The sequence below is a fragment of the Oncorhynchus gorbuscha genome, linkage group LG06 (assembly GCF_021184085.1).
Source record: "Oncorhynchus gorbuscha isolate QuinsamMale2020 ecotype Even-year linkage group LG06, OgorEven_v1.0, whole genome shotgun sequence".
NCBI classification, from domain to species: Eukaryota; Metazoa; Chordata; class Actinopteri; order Salmoniformes; family Salmonidae; genus Oncorhynchus; species Oncorhynchus gorbuscha.
This window is the reverse complement of record NC_060178.1, coordinates 92,041,242-92,061,275: the sequence shown is the minus strand read 5'-3', so window position 1 is coordinate 92,061,275 and position 20,034 is coordinate 92,041,242. Positions and strand designations below refer to the sequence as shown.

At 43.8% G+C, this 20,034-nt stretch overlaps 1 protein-coding gene across 1 annotated transcript in view; it reads right to left on the bottom strand.

Annotated features, from left to right (window-relative positions):
• Window positions 1-20,034, bottom strand: part of LOC124038543 (sorting nexin-29-like) — a 177,152-nt gene that overhangs the window by 10,761 nt on the left and 146,357 nt on the right. The window contains exon 19 of the mRNA XM_046354554.1: window positions 4,127-4,267. Coding sequence (XP_046210510.1) covers window positions 4,127-4,267 — 141 coding nt within the window. The remainder of the gene's footprint in view (window positions 1-4,126; window positions 4,268-20,034) is intronic.

Below are 20,034 nucleotides of genomic sequence, written 5' to 3'. Positions count from 1 at the left end.
GAACATTTTATTTCCTCCATCTTTGAATGATGGGGCTTTTGGCATTTGGCACTCACTAGGCCTCTCCTCGCTAGGCCAATTATTCTTTGATGATACATTTGCCTCTTTTTCTCAGCTGCAGGAAAAGTTCAATCTCCCCCAATCCCACTTTTTCCGCTATCTCCAGACTAGAAACTTTGTCAGGACTAACACACCTGGATTTCCCAATAGGCCTGCGAATACAGCTATAGAGAGCATCTTGGAGCTGAACAAGCTTCCTAGGGGCGCAATTTCAGATGTATATGCAATCATTCATGACTTACAGAACCCTTTTTTGGTGCCTTTAAAGACTCGATGGGAAAAGGATTTGGGGGAGGAACATGGGGAAGACGCCTGGGAATCTGTGCTGCACAGGGTGCACTCGTCCTCTTTTAGCACTAGACACAGCCTCATTCAATTCAAGGTGGTTCACCGTATCCACTGGTCGGGGGCCAAACTTGGAAGAATATTCTCTGATTTTGATCCTACCTGTGTCAGATGTAAAATGGAACCAGCCACACTGTTGCATATGTTTTGGGGCTGTCATAAACTGTCAGGTTTCTGGGAATTAATATTTAAATGTTTCTCTGATATATATGACACTGTTATAGAGCCGTCTCCCCTTACAGCCCTTTTTGGAGTACTGCCCATGGGTACCCCCCTATCAAGAATCCAGTCGGACACTGTTGCTTATACAACTCTTTTAGCTAGACGGCTAATACTACAGAACTGGAAGATGGCAACTCCCCCATCTTATAAATATTGGGTGAGGGATGTGTTGTGCTCTCTGAAACTAGAAAAAATCAAATTCAATTCACGTGGGAACACCAAACTGTTTAATGAGGCTTGGGCTCCATTCCGGTCTTACTTTAAACAGTCCATCCTCTGATGGCATTCCAATGAATACTAAAATAAGTCTGTGACTTAAGGGTTGGAGGAGCCTCTCTCTGTGTTTTTGCTGGGGGGGCATTAAGGTCCATGTGCTTATTGATTGTGATCCGCAGATGCCTTGTTCATCTTGCTCGGGCAGAGACTGAAGTGTGAGCTTGTTTTCCCCAGTTATTTTTACACTGTTCACGCCTACATGAATAATCATTTTATTTTTTTTATTTGAAAGCATTGTATAAAAAAAAAACCTGTCCAGTGGATGGTCGGTCTGTAGCCATGACTCTCTGTGAGTCGTTGCATTTCTCCACCCTTATCCCTTGACTGTTTACAGGAACAATGGTGAGGTGTTTGCTCTGTCCCTGTAAAGATTGCCCTTTAACCTCTGTAGCCTTCTGCCTGGTATGTTTAACTTGTCTAAAGTATGGTATCTTTAAAGCTATTTTTTTTTTTTTTTTTTTCTTCTAGTTGAGTATATTATTTATATTGCTTTGTCTTGTCTATGTGTGTGTCTATGTGTGTAAAACTTAATAAACAGAGTAAAAAAAAGAAGATGGGTCATGGCTGCGTCTTCCAGCATGACAACGACCCGAAACACACAGCCAGGGAAACTAAGGAGTAGCTCCGTAAGAAGCATCTCAAGGTCCTGGAGTGGCCTAGCCAGTCTCCAGACCTGAACCCAATGGAACATCTTTGGAAGGAGCTGAACGTCCATATTGCCCAGCGAAGGATCTGGAGAAGGTCCCCCCTGCTGCAAACCTGAAGGATCTGGAGAAAATATTAAGGTCTGATGTATAAATACAATATGATTTTTGGGATTTTTGTTTTAGATTCCGTCTCTCACAGTTGAAGTGTACCTATGATAAAAATTACAGACCTCTACATGCTTTGTAAGTAGGAAAACCTGTATCAAATACTTGTTCTCCCCACTGTACATCCTGTAGGTACTGTGGTACTACGATTAGCTTTCTATACAGTCCCATACAGTAGCTTTAGCCAACTGACAAGATTAGCTCAGCGTCTCTCTCTCTGGACCAGGTGCTCTGTGTGTCTGTGTGTGTGTGTGTGTGTGTGTGTGTGTGTGTGTGTGTGTGTGTGTGTGTGTGTGTGTGTGTGTGTGTGTGTGTGTGTGTGTGTGTGTGTGTGTGTGTGTGTGTGTGTGTGTGTGTGTGTGTGTGTGTGTGTGTGTGTGTGTGTGTGTGTGTGTGTGTGTGTGTGTGTGTTTAGCAGGCATGATGAGCCAGGGTCCTCGGTGTGTAAGGTTGTTAGCTCTGGCTTGCAAATGAGGATAACCATGATGGATCTGAGGCACAGTATGTGTGTGTTTGCGTATGTACGTGTGTGTGTCTATGTTGCTTCCTGTTTCCCCATCACCTGTGAAAGCTCTCCCCTGTCATCCATGCCGTAGCAGACGTGTATGCTACACTAAAAAGGGTTTGGAGAGGCTCATGATCACTGTTCCCAGTAGCATTACCATTCCTCCATCATTAACTAACATATTCAACACGTAAGCCCCAGCATCACCTCAGTCTACTTTAGAATAGAACTTTCCCTAGCTGCAAGGATGCTGTGTTCTGTGAAAAGAGAGAACTGAACGTTCATCCCCTGTCAGTGATATAAAGGGAAAAGTTGATCTGTATGACTACAGTGCAGGACAGGTAACTGCATAACTCTCTCCATCAGAGGAGATCAGATGGGGGGGGGGTATGCCAGTGCACCCCGCTACACCTGTTGGGACAAGAACTAAGCCTTGTCTCTCTACAAAGTGTTCCTTCTGAGAGGATAGAGGGAGGGAATCAGAAGAAACAATGAGGAGATTAAAAATACATGACAGATACTTCAGCTCAGCAGACATAATGATTACACACACACACACACACACACACACACACACACACACACACACACACACACACACACACACACACACACACACACACACACACACACACACACACACACACACACACACACACACACACACACACACACACACACACACACAACCCTCTCAAATGCATACACACATTCACCTACCCAAACACACACTCAATTACCAACACTATCCTGTCTCTATAGCCCCCCTGCATCTTTATTGTAAGCTCCCAAACACCCTCTTACCCTCTCTAGTTTTAAATGCTACCCCCAGGCCTAGCACACTACTTTGTGTTTCCATGTCAAAGTTACTCTACAACTTCTGTAACAGAAGCACCCACAGCCCCCTCTACTCTACTGAGAGACTTAAACAGACTCCCTCCCTCTGGAACTGAGAGTGAGAGGGAGGGAGAAAATGAGCAAGAGAGGAAGGAGAGAGAGCTAGAGAGATGAATGCAGGATCTAGAGAGAGTTAGAGAGATGAAGGCAGGAGATAAAGAGAGTTAGAGAGATGAAGGCAGGAGATAGAGAGAGGTAGAGAGATGAAGACAGGAGATAAAGAGAGCTAGAGAGATGAAGACAGGAGATAGAGAGAGCTAGAGAGATGAAGACAGGAGATAGAGAGAGCTAGAGAGATGAAGAAGGGAGATATAAAGAGAGATAGAGAGATGAATGCAGGATCTAGAGAGAGTTAGAGAGATGAAGACAGGAGATAAAGAGAGCAGGAGATAAAGAGATAAAGTTAGAGAGATGAAGGCAGGAGATAGAGAGAGGTAGAGAGATGAAGACAGGAGATAAAGAGAGCTAGAGAGATGAAGACAGGAGATAGAGAGAGCTAGAGAGATGAAGAAGGGAGATAAAGAGAGATAGAGAGATGAAGGCAGGAGATAAAGAGAGCTAGAGAGATGAAGGCAGGAGATAAAGAGAGATAGAGAGATGAAGGCAGGAGATAAAGAGAGTTAGAGAGATGAAGACAGGAGATAAAGAGAGATAGAGAGATGAAGACAGGAGATAAAGAGAGCTAGAGAGATGAAGGCAGGAGATAAAGAGAGCTAGAGAGATGAAGACAGGAGATAGAGAGAGCTAGAGAGATGCAGAAGGGAGATAAAGAGAGCTAGAGAGATGAAGACAGGAGATAAAGAGAGGTAGAGAGATGAAGACAGGAGATAAAGAGAGGTAATGTTGGCTAGGGGCTACTGTAGCTAACATCTAAGCCTGTCGATCCAAGTGATGGACAAGTGACCACAATATGACTTAAAAATACATTCAGATTCAACACATTTGACGACAGGTCATTCAAAACAACATTGACAGAGGGTGACCATGCGATTTTCCTGACCGTGCATACCTTGTTCCCTATGGCTTTCTTGGGTGGGAAGCTGAAGTTGTCGACCTGTGGGAATTGTGAGCGTAAGTAGTTGTGGAGTGCCCGGAATTCTGTGTAGCGTCTGTAGACATTCCACTCATTGTCCAGGATACGGATGTAGACCTACGGAACAGGTACGACAGCAACAACAACACCAACAAAAGCACAATCAGAATATGCCATTTCCTGGGGTACAAATCCTACTCTTACAAAATTCCTGCAAAACCACTCAGTCTACAGAAAGGAGGAAATTAGCCAATCATAACGTCTCAAGGTTCTTCTGTATTCTCAATAATATTGTAATATACAGGATGACAGTAAAACATACTCTTCCACTCTCTGCCTGTGACTTGTTGCTATTTTCATGCATTATTAAAGTAGCGCATTGGATTCCTTTGTTCAGCTGCTGATGGTCTGCGGAAGGCAGACACTGGGGATTGTGACGGGGAGGATAAGAGGGGCAATTACAACTGGAGGAGGGAGAGAGAGGGAAGAGACAGGGAGCACGAGAGAAAGACATGGCTGTAGCTAGATATGTTTGAGTCGCGTCGGGGACAATTTGAGCATTTTAGCTAACCCGTTTCCTAACCTTAACCCAATTCTCCTAACCTGCTGCGTAAGTTCTCCTAACATGCTACGAAAAGTCACTTCTGTTAGTCAAAACCAGCAGACCTGCCCTGAGAACAGTCTTGGTTTCCACTAATGGAATACTGCTAATTTATCACCTCTCTACTTCCTAATACAGTACATCCTCCTACTTTATTATCTATCTACTTGCTAATACAGTACATCCTCCTACTTTATAATCTCTCTACTTCCTAATACAGTACATTCTCCTACTTTATCATCTCTCTACTTCCTAATACAGGACAGTACTTCCTGCTACTTTATCATCTCTCTACTTCCTAATACAGTATATCCTACTTTATCATCTCTCTACTTCCTAATACAGTATATCCTCCTACTTTATCATCTCTCTACTTCCTAATACAGTACATCCTCCTACTTTATCATCTCTCTACTTCCTAATACAGTATATCCTCCTACTTTATCATCTCTCTACTTCCTAATACAGTACATCCTCCTACTTTATCATCTCTCTACTTCCTAATACAGTACATTCTCCTACTTTATCATCTCTCTACTTCCTAATACAATACATCCTCGTACGTTATCATCTCTCTACTTCCTAATACAGTACATTCTCCTACGTTATCATCTCTCTACTTCCTAATACAGTATATCCTCCTACTTTATCATCTCTCTACTTCCTAATACAGTACATCATCCTACTTTATCATCTCTCTACTTCCTAATACAGTACATTCTCCTACTTTATCATCTCTCTACTTCCTAATACAGTATATCCTCCTACTTTATCATCTCTCTACTTCCTAATACAGTACATCCTCCTACTTTATCATCTCTCTACTTCCTAATACAGTACATTATCCTACTCTATCATCTCACTACTTCCTAATACAGGACAGTACTTCCTGCTACTTTATCATCTCTCTACTTCCTAATACAGTACATTCTCCTACTTTATCAACTCTCTACTTCCTAATACAGTACATCCTCCTACTTTATCATCTCTCTACTTCCTAATACAGTACATCCTCCTACTTTATCATCTCTCTACTTCCTAATACAGTACATCCTCCTACTTTATAATCTCTCTACTTCCTAATACAGTACATTATCCTACTTTATCATCTCTCTACTTCCTAATACAAGACAGTACTTCCTGCTACTTTATCATCTCTCTACTTCCTAATACAGTATATCCTCCTACTTTATCATCTCTCTACTTCCTAATACAGTATATCCTCCTACTTTATCATCTCTCTACTTCCTAATACAGTACATCCTCCTACTTTATCATCTCTCTACTTCCTAATACAGTACATTCTCCTACATTATCATCTCTCTACTTCCTAATACAGGACAGTACTTCCTGCTACTTTATCATCTCTCTACTTCCTAATACAGTACATTCTCCTACTTTATCAACTCTCTACTTCCTAATACAGTACATCCTCCTACTTTATCATCTCTCTACTTCCTAATACAGTACATCCTCCTACTTTATCATCTCTCTACTTCCTAATACAGTACATTCTCCTACTTTATCAACTCTCTACTTCCTAATACAGGACAGTACTTCCTGCTACTTTATCATCTCTCTACTTCCTAATACAGTATATCCTCCTACTTTATCATCTCTCTACTTCCTAATACAATACATCCTCGTACGTTATCATCTCTCTACTTCCTAATACAGTACATTCTCCTACTTTATCATCTCTCTACTTCCTAATACAGTACATTCTCCTACGTTATCATCTCTCTACTTCCTAATACAGTATATCCTCCTACTTTATCATCTCTCTACTTCCTAATACAATACATCCTCCTACTTTATCATCTCTCTACTTCCTAATACAGTACATTATCCTACTTTATCATCTCTCTACTTCCTAATACAGGACAGTACTTCCTGCTACTTTATCATCTCTCTACTTCCTAATACAGTACATTCTCCTACTTTATCAACTCTCTACTTCCTAATACAGGACAGTACTTCCTGCTACTTTATCATCTCTCTACTTCCTAATACAGTATATCCTCCTACTTTATCATCTCTCTACTTCCTAATACAGTACATTCTCCTACTTTATCAACTCTCTACTTCCTAATACAGTACATTCTCATCTCTCTACTTCCTAATACAGTACATTCTCCTACTTTATCATCTCTCTACTTCCTAATACAGTATTTCCTGCTACTTTATCACCTCTACTTACTAATACAGTACTTCCTAATACTATATCAACCATCTACTTCCTAATACAGTACTTCATAATACTTTATCACCTCCCTACTTCCTAATACAGTATTTCCTTCTACTTTATCACCTCTCTACTTCCTAATACAGTACAGTACTTGCTGAATTGTAGACCCCAGCAACACACAGCACAGGAAACAGGAAAGCTTTGGCCTAGGACACCTCTTTCTCAGGGGACACTTTTCAACTTTCCAGGTGTTTAAAATGTATTATCTGGCAAGTGTGCAATTACAGAGGACGTTAGGGACATGCTGTGGAGTAAAGAGAAAACAACATGGGCAGCATTTTAAACTGTCTGAAGATTAACCTGTTGTCTGTTCATTACTGTAGTTTTCAAGGGGGAATGTGTGTGTGTATGCACTTGTGTGTGCATGTTATGTGTGTACGATCAAAGTGTTCGGGTGAAACAGGGCAAGAGGGTGGCCACTGGGGCCGGCTGGCCAACCTCGACCAACATTAAAGACCTCACACCTCATTTTAAGACTCTTAGAAAACTGCTCCCCAGGCCTCCCGGGTGGCGCAGTGGTTAAGTGCGCTGTACTGCAGTGCCAGCTGTGCCATCAGAGACTCTGGGTTCACGCCCAGGCTCTGTCGTAACTGGCCGCGACCGGGAGGTCCGTGGGGCGACGCACAATTGGCCTAGCGTTGCCCGGGTTAGGGAGGGGTTGGCCGGTAGGGATGTCCTTGTCTCATCGCGCACCAGCGAATGCTGTGGTGGGCCGGGCGTAGTGCGCGCTAACCAAGGTTGCCAGGTGCACAGTGTTTCCTCCGACACATTGGTGCGGCTGGCTTCCAGGTTGGATGCGCGCTGTGTGCGGCTTGGTTGGGTTGGTGCGGCTTGGTTGGGTTGTGTATCGGAGAAAAAAAAGACAACTGCTCCCTGACACATACACACTCACACAGAGTAGTCATACACACACACTTGTGTAAGTATTGAACCCCTTTGGCATTTTTCATATTTTGTTGCCTTACAACCTGGAATTAAAATGTATTATTTTTGGGGGGGGTTGTAACATTTGATTTGTACAACATGCACTTTGAAGATGCAAAGATGCAAAATATGTTTTATTGTGGAACAAATAAAACAAAAAAACAGAAAAGACTTGAGCGTGCATAACTATTCACCCCCCAAAGTCAATACTTTGTAGAGACACATTTTGCAGCAGTTACAGCACAAGTCTCTTGGGGTATGTCTCTATAAGCTTGGCACATCTAGCCACTGGGATTTTTGCCCATTCTTCAAGGAAAAACTGCTCCAGCTCCTTCAAGTTGGATGTGTTCCGCTGGTGTACAGCAATCATACCACAGATTCTCAATTGGATTGAGGTCGAGGCTTTGAACAGGCCATTCCAGGACATTTAAATGTTTCCCATTAAACCACTCGAGGGTTGCTTTAGCAGTCATTGTCCTGCTGGAAAGTGAACCTCCAGTCTCAAATCTCTGGTAGACTGAAACAGGTTTCCCTCAAGAATTTCCCTGTATTTAGCGCCATCCATCATTCCTTCAATTCTGACCAGTTTCTCAGTCCCTGCCAATGAAACATCCCCACTGCATGATGCTGCCACTACCATGCTTCACTGTGGGGATGATGTTCTAGGGGTGATGAGAGGTGTTGGGTTTCCACCAGACATAGCGTTTTCCTTGGTGGCCAAAAAGCTCAATTTTAGTCTCATCTGACCAGAGCACCTTCTTCCATATGTTTGGGGAGTCTCCCACATGCCTTTTGGCGAACACTTTAAGCAATGGCTTTTTTCTGGCCACTCTTCCGTAAAGCCCAGCTCTGTGGAGTGTACAGCTTAAAGTGTTTCTATGGACAGATACTCCCATCTCCGCTGTGGAGCTTTGCAGCTCCTTCAGGATTATCTTTGTTGCCTCCCTGATAATGTCCTCCTTGCCTGGTCTGTGAGTTTTGGTGGGCGGCCCTCTCCTGGCAGGTTTGCTGTGGTGCCATATTCTTTCCATTTTTTAATAATGGATTTAATGGTGCTCCGTGGGATGTTCAAAGTTTGATATTTTTTTATAACCCAACCCTGATCTGTACTTCTCTACAACTTAGTTCCTGACCTGTTTGGAGAGCTCCTTGGTCTTTATGGTGCTGCTTGCTTGGTGGTGCCCCCTGCTTTGTGATGTTGCAGACTCTAGGGCCTTTCAGAACAGGTGTATATATACTGATATCATGTGATTGCACACAGGTGGACTTTAAAAAAACGAATTATGTGTCTTTTGAAGGTAATTGGTTACACCAGATCTTATTTAGGGGCTCCATAGTAAATGCATATGCACGCACCACTTTTCCGTATTTTTTTCTTTTCTAAACAAGCTATTTTTAATTTCACTTCACCAATTTGGACTATTTTGTGTATGTCCATTACATGAAATCCAAATAAATGTCCATTTAAATTACAGGTTGTAATGCAACAAGATAGGAAAAATGCCAAGGGGGATTAATACTTTGGCAAGGGACTGTACTGTAGTCGCACACACACAAAGATATAGTGCATTCATACATGCACAGGAACAATGTATACACACACACACACACACACACACACACACACACACACACACACACACACACACACACACACACACACACACACACACACACACACACACACACACATTCACACACACACACACACACACACACACACACACACACACACACACACACACACACACACACACACACACACACACACACACACACACACACACACACACACACACACACACACACACACACACACACACACACACACACACACACACACACACACACACACACACACACACACACACACACTGCATTCACACACACACACACACACACACACACACACACACACACACACACACACACACACACACACACACACACACACACACACACACACACACACACACACACACACACACACACACACACACACACACACACACACACACACACACACACACACACACACACACATTCACACACACACACACACACACACACACACACACACACACACACACACACACACACACACACACACACACACACACACACACACACAAGGTAAAATGTTGCAACACTCACTATGATTAAGGTTGTAGTCCCACTGCCAGTCTCCTCTTAGACATTAAACACCAGGCTCACGGTGTACTAGAGCAAACTTAATCCACTTTAGGCTTGCTCATTATCATACAGATTTATGGCAACACATGATCCACAGAGCAGCTATTGCATCCTCCTCAGTAATTGGCAATTACTTATTTCATTATCTTTCACAAAATATTTGGTTAAATCCAACACACTGCATTAGAAAAAACAGCTCGATCCTCAAATTTGACATTGGATCCGATCCAAACTATTCTGATTACATTGTATTTCAACTAGGCACTGTTTTCGTACATCAAAAACAAATAGCAAGCTTACTATTCAAAAACCATATTACTGTATCCTGAATGAATTTCAAATTGCAACTATTATAAAATGGTGCACAAATTATAGTGACATGTTTTTGTTGTATATGGAGAATAAAAATATATTTGAACAGTGTTTCTCAAACTCTATTTCAAGGACCGGCAAAACTTTATAGAATATTGTTGACTGATCTTTCAGTTAGTCAAAATAAATCAATTCTCTCAGCTCTCCGATTGTCTTCAAGGGAGGCAGCCCTGAGTACATTGCCCCTGGTACAGAGAATATAATAATTATCATTAAAACAACATAACAAATTCAAAGTTTTACCCTGTAACACAAACAAGATATTTAACTGCAAGTTGGCCCTGTTTTACTTGTTATGTGTTCTCACCACCTCTTTCAATTCAGCCTGAACATGCGGTTAATGTGTTATTGTAGACTAACAAGGCTATTGAAAGGAGCAGAGAGTGACTCATCAATAGTCTTAATGTCAGATAGAAGGAGCAGCGAGTGATTCATCAACAGCCAGATAGACTGGGAGAGGAAATTCTGTCATTTACAACACCAGTGGCATTACAACTGCTCATTACTGTACTGCCTTACCTCTGTAAGGCAGTACAGTAATGAGCAGTTGTAATGCCACTGGCAGATGTAATGAGACTGACCAGTTCATTTAAAAGAAGGAGGGGGGGAAAGAGACAGAGACAGACAGAGGAATGTTTTAGAGGGGAACTGAGATGTTTAGCTCACTTAAGCAGACACCCATGCTGAGATGTTTCTGGGTAATCTGAAATTTGCAAAGAATTGAGAGACATACCCAAAATACATCTCAGAACAATATGTGGATTTTGATCAGAGGAAAGCTACAGCACAGTATGACTCAGGGTAGGCCGACGCCACAGCATGACTCAGGGTAGGCCTGCGCCACAGCATGACTCAGGGTAGGCCTGCGCCACAGCATGACTCAGGGTAGGCCTGTGCCACAGCATGACTCAGGGTAGGCCTGCGCCACAGCATGACTCAGGGTAGGCCTGTGCCACAGCATGACTCAGGGTAGGCCTGCGCCACAGCATGACTCAGGGTAAGCCTGTGCCACAGCATGACTCAGGGTAGGGCTGGGCCACAGCATGACTCAGGGTAGGCCTGCGCCACAGCATGACTCAGGGTAGGCCTGCGCCACAGCATGACTCAGGTTAAGCCTGTGCCACAGCATAACTCAGGGTAGGGCTGAGCCACATCATGACTCAGGGTAGGGATGAGCCACATCATGACTCAGGGTAGGCCTGCGCCACAGCATGACTCAGGGTAGGGCTGAGCCACAGCATGACTCAGGGTAGGGCTGAGCCACAGCATGACTCAGGGTAGGGCTGAGCCACAGCATGACTCAGGGTAGGCCTGCGCCACAGCATGACTCAGGGTAGGGCTGAGCCACAGCATGACTCAGGGTAGGGCTGAGCCACAGCATGACTCAGGGTAGGGCTGAGCCACAGCATGACTCAGGGTAGGGCTGAGCCACAGCATGACTCAGGGTAGGCCTGCGCCACAGCATGACTCAGGGTAGGGATGAGCCACTACATGACTCAGGGTAGGGCTGCGCCACAAAAGTCACAGTTTTGATGTCTTCACTATTATTGAACAATGTAGAACATAGTACAAATAAAGAAAAAATCTTGAATGAGTAGGTGTGTCCAAACTTTTGACTGGTACTGTATATTAAGAAGCAAAGTGGAAAGCAGCATCATTCTTGTTTGGAACAATCTGTTGACTGCAAAAGACCTAACAGAAGAGCATGCTAACTTAAGTGGATATAACAATGAGGAGGAGGAACTGTGCTGCTTGACTGGCAGGGGGCGGGGCTTGGTGTGTGTGGGAAGCAGCCACCAGAGGAGCTAGGTAGAGAGACAACGGACTAAACTGTAAAAACGGACGTGACACGTGGCTGACATTTCAAAACATTGCATGCAATATGGATCTCTTGCGATATGGATATTGCACATGTCAATATTGCAATTTCAGTGTGATTTAGATTAATTGTGCAGCCCTAACTCAGCGTTTTATACTTCAATCAGGCACAGTGCTAGAAGCACACCCATTATTGTATTTAAATATGAAATGCTATTACTTTGAGGCTCTGGCTTTCTTCATTGTAGATCGTCAGGTAAGGGTGCTCTCGAACGGCTGGATGTTCTTTACCAATCAGATTTGCGACTAATACTCCTTATAGGACACATCACTGCACTCTATACTCTGTAAACTGGTAATCTCTGTATACCCGTCGCAAGATCCCACTGGTTGATGATTATTTATAAAACCCTCTTAGGCCTCACTCCCCCCGATCTGAGATATCTACTGCAGACCACATCCTCCACATATAACACCTGTTCTGCCAGTCATATTCTGTTAAAGATCCCCAAAACACACACATCCCTGGGTCGCTCCTCTTTTAAGTGTGCTGCAGCTAGCGTCTGGAACAAGCTGCAACACACACTCAAACTGGACAGTTTTATCTCCATCTCTTCATTCAAAGACTCAATCACAGACACTCTTACTGACAGTTGTGGCTGCTTTGCATGATGTATTGTTGTCTCTCCCTTCTTGACCTTTGTGCTGTTGTCTGTGCCCAAAAATGTTTGTACCATGTTTTGTGCTGCTACTATGCTGTGTTGTTAAATGTGTTGCTGCCTTGCTATGTTGTTGTCTTAGGTCTCTCTTTATGTAGTGTTGTCTCTTGTCATGATGTGTGTTTTGTCCTATATATTTTTTTTAACCATTTTTTATCACCTGTCCTCTCAGGAGGCCTTTTGGTAGGCTGTCACAAATAAGAATTTGTTCTTAACTGACTTGCCTAATTAAATAAATGTTTTAAATACATACAACTGTACTGTAATCTATCTAGTAAATAATGCAATTTACTATGTACTCCCTCTCTTTCTCTGAAGTACATAAGTATGAGCTACAGTCTGGTCGGCTAGTATAGCCAGCTTTCTCCTGACAGGCAGGGTAATTGTAGGTTACCAGCTGTGGTAAAAGCAATAGGCTCACCTCTTCCTTTCAGGAATCCATTATGGAGACTGAGGCCTCCTGCTCACCTCGCAGTGGGACAAGACTGCAACTACAGTACAGGCAGCACCAAATAGCTGACAACAGACCAGGGGGCCCAGGTAGTGGGGATGTGACTTTTACCATAATGAGTGGAAGAAGTAGAAGCACTATAGGTGGGCAGACGTTGTAATAAGATGTTGTGTGTGTGTGTGTATGGGATCTAACAATAGCATTGGAACATTCTGTTCTCCAGCTAAGACACTTTCAAAGCAGCTGTATGCTAAGCTACATCACTGATATGATCTTGTTCTTGATTTTTTTTTAAACGTCCAGCTATATTCACCACCTGCCTGAAACTTCTAGGCCCCAGAGTTTTTCGTGGTCAGATAACCTACAGTAGTTGGAAAAAACTCCTTGGCTGTTATCCTTGACTTTCAGCCATGAAATTAAACACAGAATGTGCTTCGTTCTATAGCTAGATGACTCCTGATATCTCCAGGAGCGATAAGTAGAATTGTCTTTATCTGTTGTCTAGTACTGTCTTTTTGCTAGATAAGGCCGTCTACTTTAAGTGCTGAATGTCTTCCCAGTAGCCTACTTGGTGTGTGAACTGCTGACTGCTCATAACTTGCAGATTATTGTTGACACATCAACCAGGATCAAGGGGCAGGGCAATTAGGGACTTGTTAAGGTAGTCATTAGCTGCATTGGAGGGGGAGTGGTTTCTCCTCTCCTAGGAAATTAGTGTTAGGAATTCAGCCTCCCCTGGTTTCTCAGTGGCAGTCGTGTCAGTGTTGGTCTCGACAACAAAACTAAGACCGTTCACAAACCAAAGAAAGTTCTGATGAGTTGTTCTGCGGAGTTCTTCGAGGAAGGCACCACACCACTCAATTCAATTCAAGGACTTTATTGGCATGGGAAACATGTGTTAACATTGCCAAAGCAAGTGAGGTAGATAGTATATAAAGTGAAAAAAAAACAACCACTCTCTAACTTGAGTATCTTACCTAGTTATTTGCTAATTTTGCTCTGTTGTGGCAACTATGTGAATGTTTTCTATACCTGTTCGCTCCTCCCCCTGTACTCTTTACAGACACTCCCCACCCCTTGGTTGCAACCCTTCTAATTTAGTGCACCCTGCACGCACAACTCATGTGGAATTCTGGGTCTCTGGCAGCGTTTGGAAATGCTGATCTGCGGTCAAGAACGCAGGGTTCATCTTAGCCTATGCTCCCTTTCAGTCCCTCGACTTTTGGCCCTGACGGAGACATGGATCACCCCAGAGAACACTGCTATTCCAGCTGCTCTTTCTTCATCTGACTATGTTTTCTCTCATAGTCCAAGAGCATCCGGTCATCACAGTGGTAGCACAGGGCTACTAATTTCTCCTAACTGAAGATACTATTTTCTCCCTCTCTCACCTTCCAATCTCATTTGAATTCCATTCTGTCGCTGTCAGTTGTCCATTCAAGATTAACATTGTCATCAATCGCCCACCAGGTGCCTTTGGAAAGTTCCTCAATGAGCTTCACACCTTGATAAGCTAATTTCCTGACGATGGGACACCGCTCTTCGTACTTGGCAACTTCAACTTTGTAACGTCTGCCTTCAATTAATTTCTTTCCAAATCTCTCTTCCCCTCCTTGCCTCATTTGACCTCACCCTTTCCGAATCCCATCCAACTCACAAGACAGGGAATACGCTTCACCTCATCTTTACTGTTATTCTGATTGAAAGCAAGTCTAAGAGGCGGTAGATATGTTCTATATGTGCAATTTCTATGCTTCCCGTTCTTAAGTTTAGTTTTGTGTCTTTTTACTTCGGCAGATGAAAATACAATATTCTTGGTTATGGAAAATATATTTTACAGCGGTTTAGATGGTACAATGATCCTCTACACCAGTGGTTCCCAAACTTTTTATAGTACCGTACCCCTTCAAAGATTCAACTGCCAGCTGCGTACCCCTCTCTAGCACCAGGGTCAGACAAGATAGGCCAGTCGTGTGAGAAACTCGTCATCATTCAAGCGGTCAGACAAGTGAAAATTATGGTCAGTAAAGAAAACATGAAGCTCTTCTCTCAATTAAAAAAAAATGTGTCAATACTTTGCCCCTTGTTAACCATTGTATATTGTAAAAGCACTACATGGTCGCTGCCCATATCATTGCATAGTGCAGAAAATACACAAGAGTTCAGGGGCCTTACAAAGTTAACCATTTTCGCTGTAGTGTCCAAAACATCTTTCAAGCTATCAGGCATTCCCTTGGCAGCAAGAGCCTCTTTGTGGATGCTGCAGTGTGCCCAAGTGGCATCGGGAGAAAATGCTTGCACGCACGTTACCACTCCACTATATCTCCCTGTCATAGCTTTTGCGCCATCGGTACAGATACCAACACATCTTGACCACCAAAGTCCATTTAATGTCACAAAGCTGTCCAGTACTTTAAAAGTATCCTCTCCTGTTGTCCTGGTTTCCAGAAGAGGATGTTTTACTTAATTGACCCCCCATAAACGTAATGGACATATACCAGGAGTTGTGCCAAGCCCACCACATCTGTTGACTCATCCAGCTGTTAAGCATATAATTCACTGGCTTGTATGCAAAGCAGTAATTGTTTCAAAACATCTCAACACAACAGTGTTGTTTGATGAAGACATTGTCTGTATAGTTTATTTGGCCTTTACCCCCAGCATTGTCCCAGCAGAAAGAATTAAGACCTTCACAATAGTATGGGGCTTGCTTGTCCTAGCCACTCGGTAGCTCATCATACAAGACGCTTCTAGCCCATTCTTATTAATGATATCTGTTGCTTTTACACATGACTTACTACTTGAAAATCATCTTAATTCTCGCACAAAAAACTCCAGTGGATTATTATTAAAATTGGCATGTTTTGTTTTGAAATGTCTGTGCAAGAATGAAGGTTTCATTGAGTTGTGAGATAGTACATTTGCACATACAACACACCGTGGCTGAGGAAAGTCACTACTCCCAATATAAGTGAACCCCAAATCAATGTAGTTCAAATCAAAGTTTATTTGTCACTTGAGCCGAATACAACAGGTGTAGACCTTACAGTGAAATGCTTACTTACAGGCTCTAACCAATAGTGCAAAAAAGGTATTAGGTGAACAATTGGTAAGTATAGAAATGAAATCAACAGTAAAAAGACAGTGAAAAACAGAAGTGAGACTACATACAGACACCGGTTAGTCAGGCTGATTGAGGTAGTCTGTACATGTAGATATGGTTGAAGTGACTAGGCATATATGACGAACAGAGAGTAGCAGTAGCGTAAAGAGGGGATGGCGGGTGGCGGGACACAACGCAGATAGCCCGGTTAGCCAATGTGCGGGAGCACTGGTTAGTCGGGCCAATTTAGGTAGTGTGTACATATGTACATGAATGTATAGTTAAAGTGACTATGCATATATGATAAACAGAGAGTGCTGGGGTCTTTGACAATTTTTAGGGCCTTCCTCTGACAACGCCTGGTGTAGAGGTCCTGGATGGCAGGCAAATTAGCCCTAGTGATGTACTGGGCAACCTGCACTACCCTCTGTCGTGCCTTGAGGTCGTAGGCCGAGCAATTACCATACCAGGCAGTGATGCAACCAGTCAGGATGCTCTCGATGTTGCAGCTGTAGAACCTTGAAGATCTCAGGACCCATGCCAAATCTTTTCAGTCTCCTGAGGGGGAATAGGCTTTGTCGTGCCCTCTTCACGACTGTCTTGGTGTGTTTGGACCATTCTAGTTTGTTGGTGATGTAGACACCAAGGAACTTGAAGCTCTCAATGTGCTCCACTGCAGCCCCGTCGCTGAGAATAGGGGCGTGCTCGGTCCTCCTTGTCCTGTAGTCCACAATAATCTCCTTAGTCTTGGTTACATTGAGAGAGCGGTTGTTATTCTGGCACCACCCGGCCAGGTCTCTGACCTCCTCCCTATAGGCTGTCTCATCATTGTCGGTGATCAGGCCTTCCACTGTTGTGTCGTCTGCAAACTTAATGATGGTGTTGGTGTCGTGCCTGGCCATGCAGTCGTGGGTGAACAGGGAGTACAGGAGGGACCTGAGCACGCACCCCTGGGGGGCTCCAGTGTTGAGGATCAGCGTGGCAGATGTGTTGCTACCTACCCTCACCACCTGGGGGCAGCCCATCAGGAAGTCCAGGATCCAGTTGCAGAGGGAGGTGTTTAGTCCCAGGATCCTTAGCTTAGTGATGAGCTTTGAGGGTACTATGGTGTTGTCATGATGTTGGCCTGGGGGGTAGGTTTATGACAATCATAAATACCTCTTCCCCCCTTTTTCATCTTCCTACCCTACTGATACATTTGCAAAACCCTTGGTTAACATAGAGATTCTGGGAACATCAGAAGGTGGGGGGAAATGAAATACACTGCTCAAAAAAATAAAAGGAACACTTAAACAACACAATGTAACTCCAAGTCAATCACACTCCAAGTCAATCACACTCCAAGTCAATTGACAATACATTTCACATGCTGTTGTGCAAATGGAATAGACAACAGGTGGAAATTATAGGCAATTAGCAAGACACCCCCAACAAAGGAGTGGTTCTGCAGGTGGTGACCACAGACCACTTTTCTGTTCCTATGCTTCCTGGCTGATGTTTTGGTCACTTTTGAATGCTGGCAGTGCTTTCACTCTAGTGGTAGCATGAGACGGAGTCTACAACCCACACAAGTGGCTCAGGTAGTGCAGCTCATCCAGGATGGCACATCAATGTGAGCTGTGGCAAGAAGGTTTGCTGTGTCTGTCAGCGTAGTGTCCAGAGCATGGAGGCGCTACCAGGAGACAGGCCAGTACATCAGGAGACGTGGAGGAGGCCATAGGAGGGCAACAACCCAGCAGCAGGACCGCTACCTCCGCCTTTGTGCAAGGAGGAGCACTGCCAGAGCCCTACAAAATGACCTCCAGCAGGCCACAAATGTGCATGTGTCTGCTCAAACGGTCAGAAACAGACTCCATGAGGGTGGTATGAGGGCCTGACGTCCACAGGTGGGGGTTGTGCTTACAGCCCAACACCGTGCAGGACGTTTGGCATTTGCCAGAGAACACCAAGATTGGCAAATTCGCCACTGGCGCCCTGTGCTCTTCACAGATGAAAGCAGGTTCACACTGAGCACATGTGACAGTCTGGAGACGCCGCGGACAACGTTCTACTGCATGACCAGTTTAGCGGTGGGTCAGTCATGGTGTGGGGTGGCATTTCTTTGGGGGGCCGCACAGCCCTCCATGTGCTCGCCAGAGGTAGCCTGACTGCCATTAGGTACAGAGATGAGATCCTCAGACCCCTTGTTAGACCATATGCTGGTGCGGTTGGCCCTGGGTTCCTCCTAATGCAAGACAATGCTAGACCTCATGTGGCTGGAGTGTATCAGCAGTTCCTGCAAGAGGAAGGCATTGATGCTATGGACTGGCCCGCCCGTTCCCCAGACCTGAATCCAATTGAGCACATCTGGGACATCATGTCTCACTCCATCCACCAATGCCACGTTGCACCACAGACTGTCCAGGAGTTGGCGGATGCTTTAGTCCAGGTCTGGGAGGAGATCCCTCAGGAGACCATCCGCCACCTCATCAGGAGCATGCCCAGGAATTGTAGGGAGGTCATACAGGTACGTGGAGGCCACACACACTACTGAGCCTCATTTTGACTTGTTTTAAGGACATTACATCAAAGTAGGATCAGCCTGTAGTATGGTATGGACAGGAGTATAGTATGGACTCCGAATCCAGACCTCCATGGGTTGATAAATTTGATTTCCATTGATCATTTTTGTGTGATTTTACTGTCAACACATTCAACTATGTAAAGAAAGAAGTATTTAATAAGAATATTTCATTCTTTCAGATCTACGATGTGTTATTGTAGTGTTCCCTTTATTTTTTTGAGCAGTGTATATTCTGGTAATCCGACCAACTGAACATATGCGGTGGTACTTAATGAATATGATGTCAGTTCGGTTGTCATCTGAGACATTGTCATCAATGATAAGATGACAAACTCTACAGTGGAAAGTCTACACATCAGAATTATTGGATTCACATGGAATTGTTGTTCAATTTAAATTTTTGAATATTAAATTATTTGTGATGGAATGAAATGTGATTTTAGCTTCTAAAATGTGAGATTTGGGTTTTCATAAGATAGGGCTCTGCTCAATCAGTGGCCCGCCCCTGTGAAGGGACAAGGGCTATAAAACTTTTCAAACACTCCCTCCTCTCCCTTCCTATAAAAGCCCTTGACGACAATATAACCTCCTGTTCCGAGGACGTGAGGATGACGGTCCGATGTCAGAATGGTTCAGATAATAACTACAGAACGAAGCCAACATCAGCGTAAGCTTTGGTTGCGAATGGTATGAACTTTAAACTCTTATTCACTACAGAAGTGATACCTCCTAGCCATTGAGTTAGCAACAGCCGCTGCAAATGAGGGTTAGGAAGGAACAGACAGAGTATCCCGTCTGCCACACAACGACGTTACTACAAAGTATTCAATTTACCAGCAGAGAAATTCTTCATAGGACGAAGGACTAGGTTGGGCATCAAAGGCCTTCCATC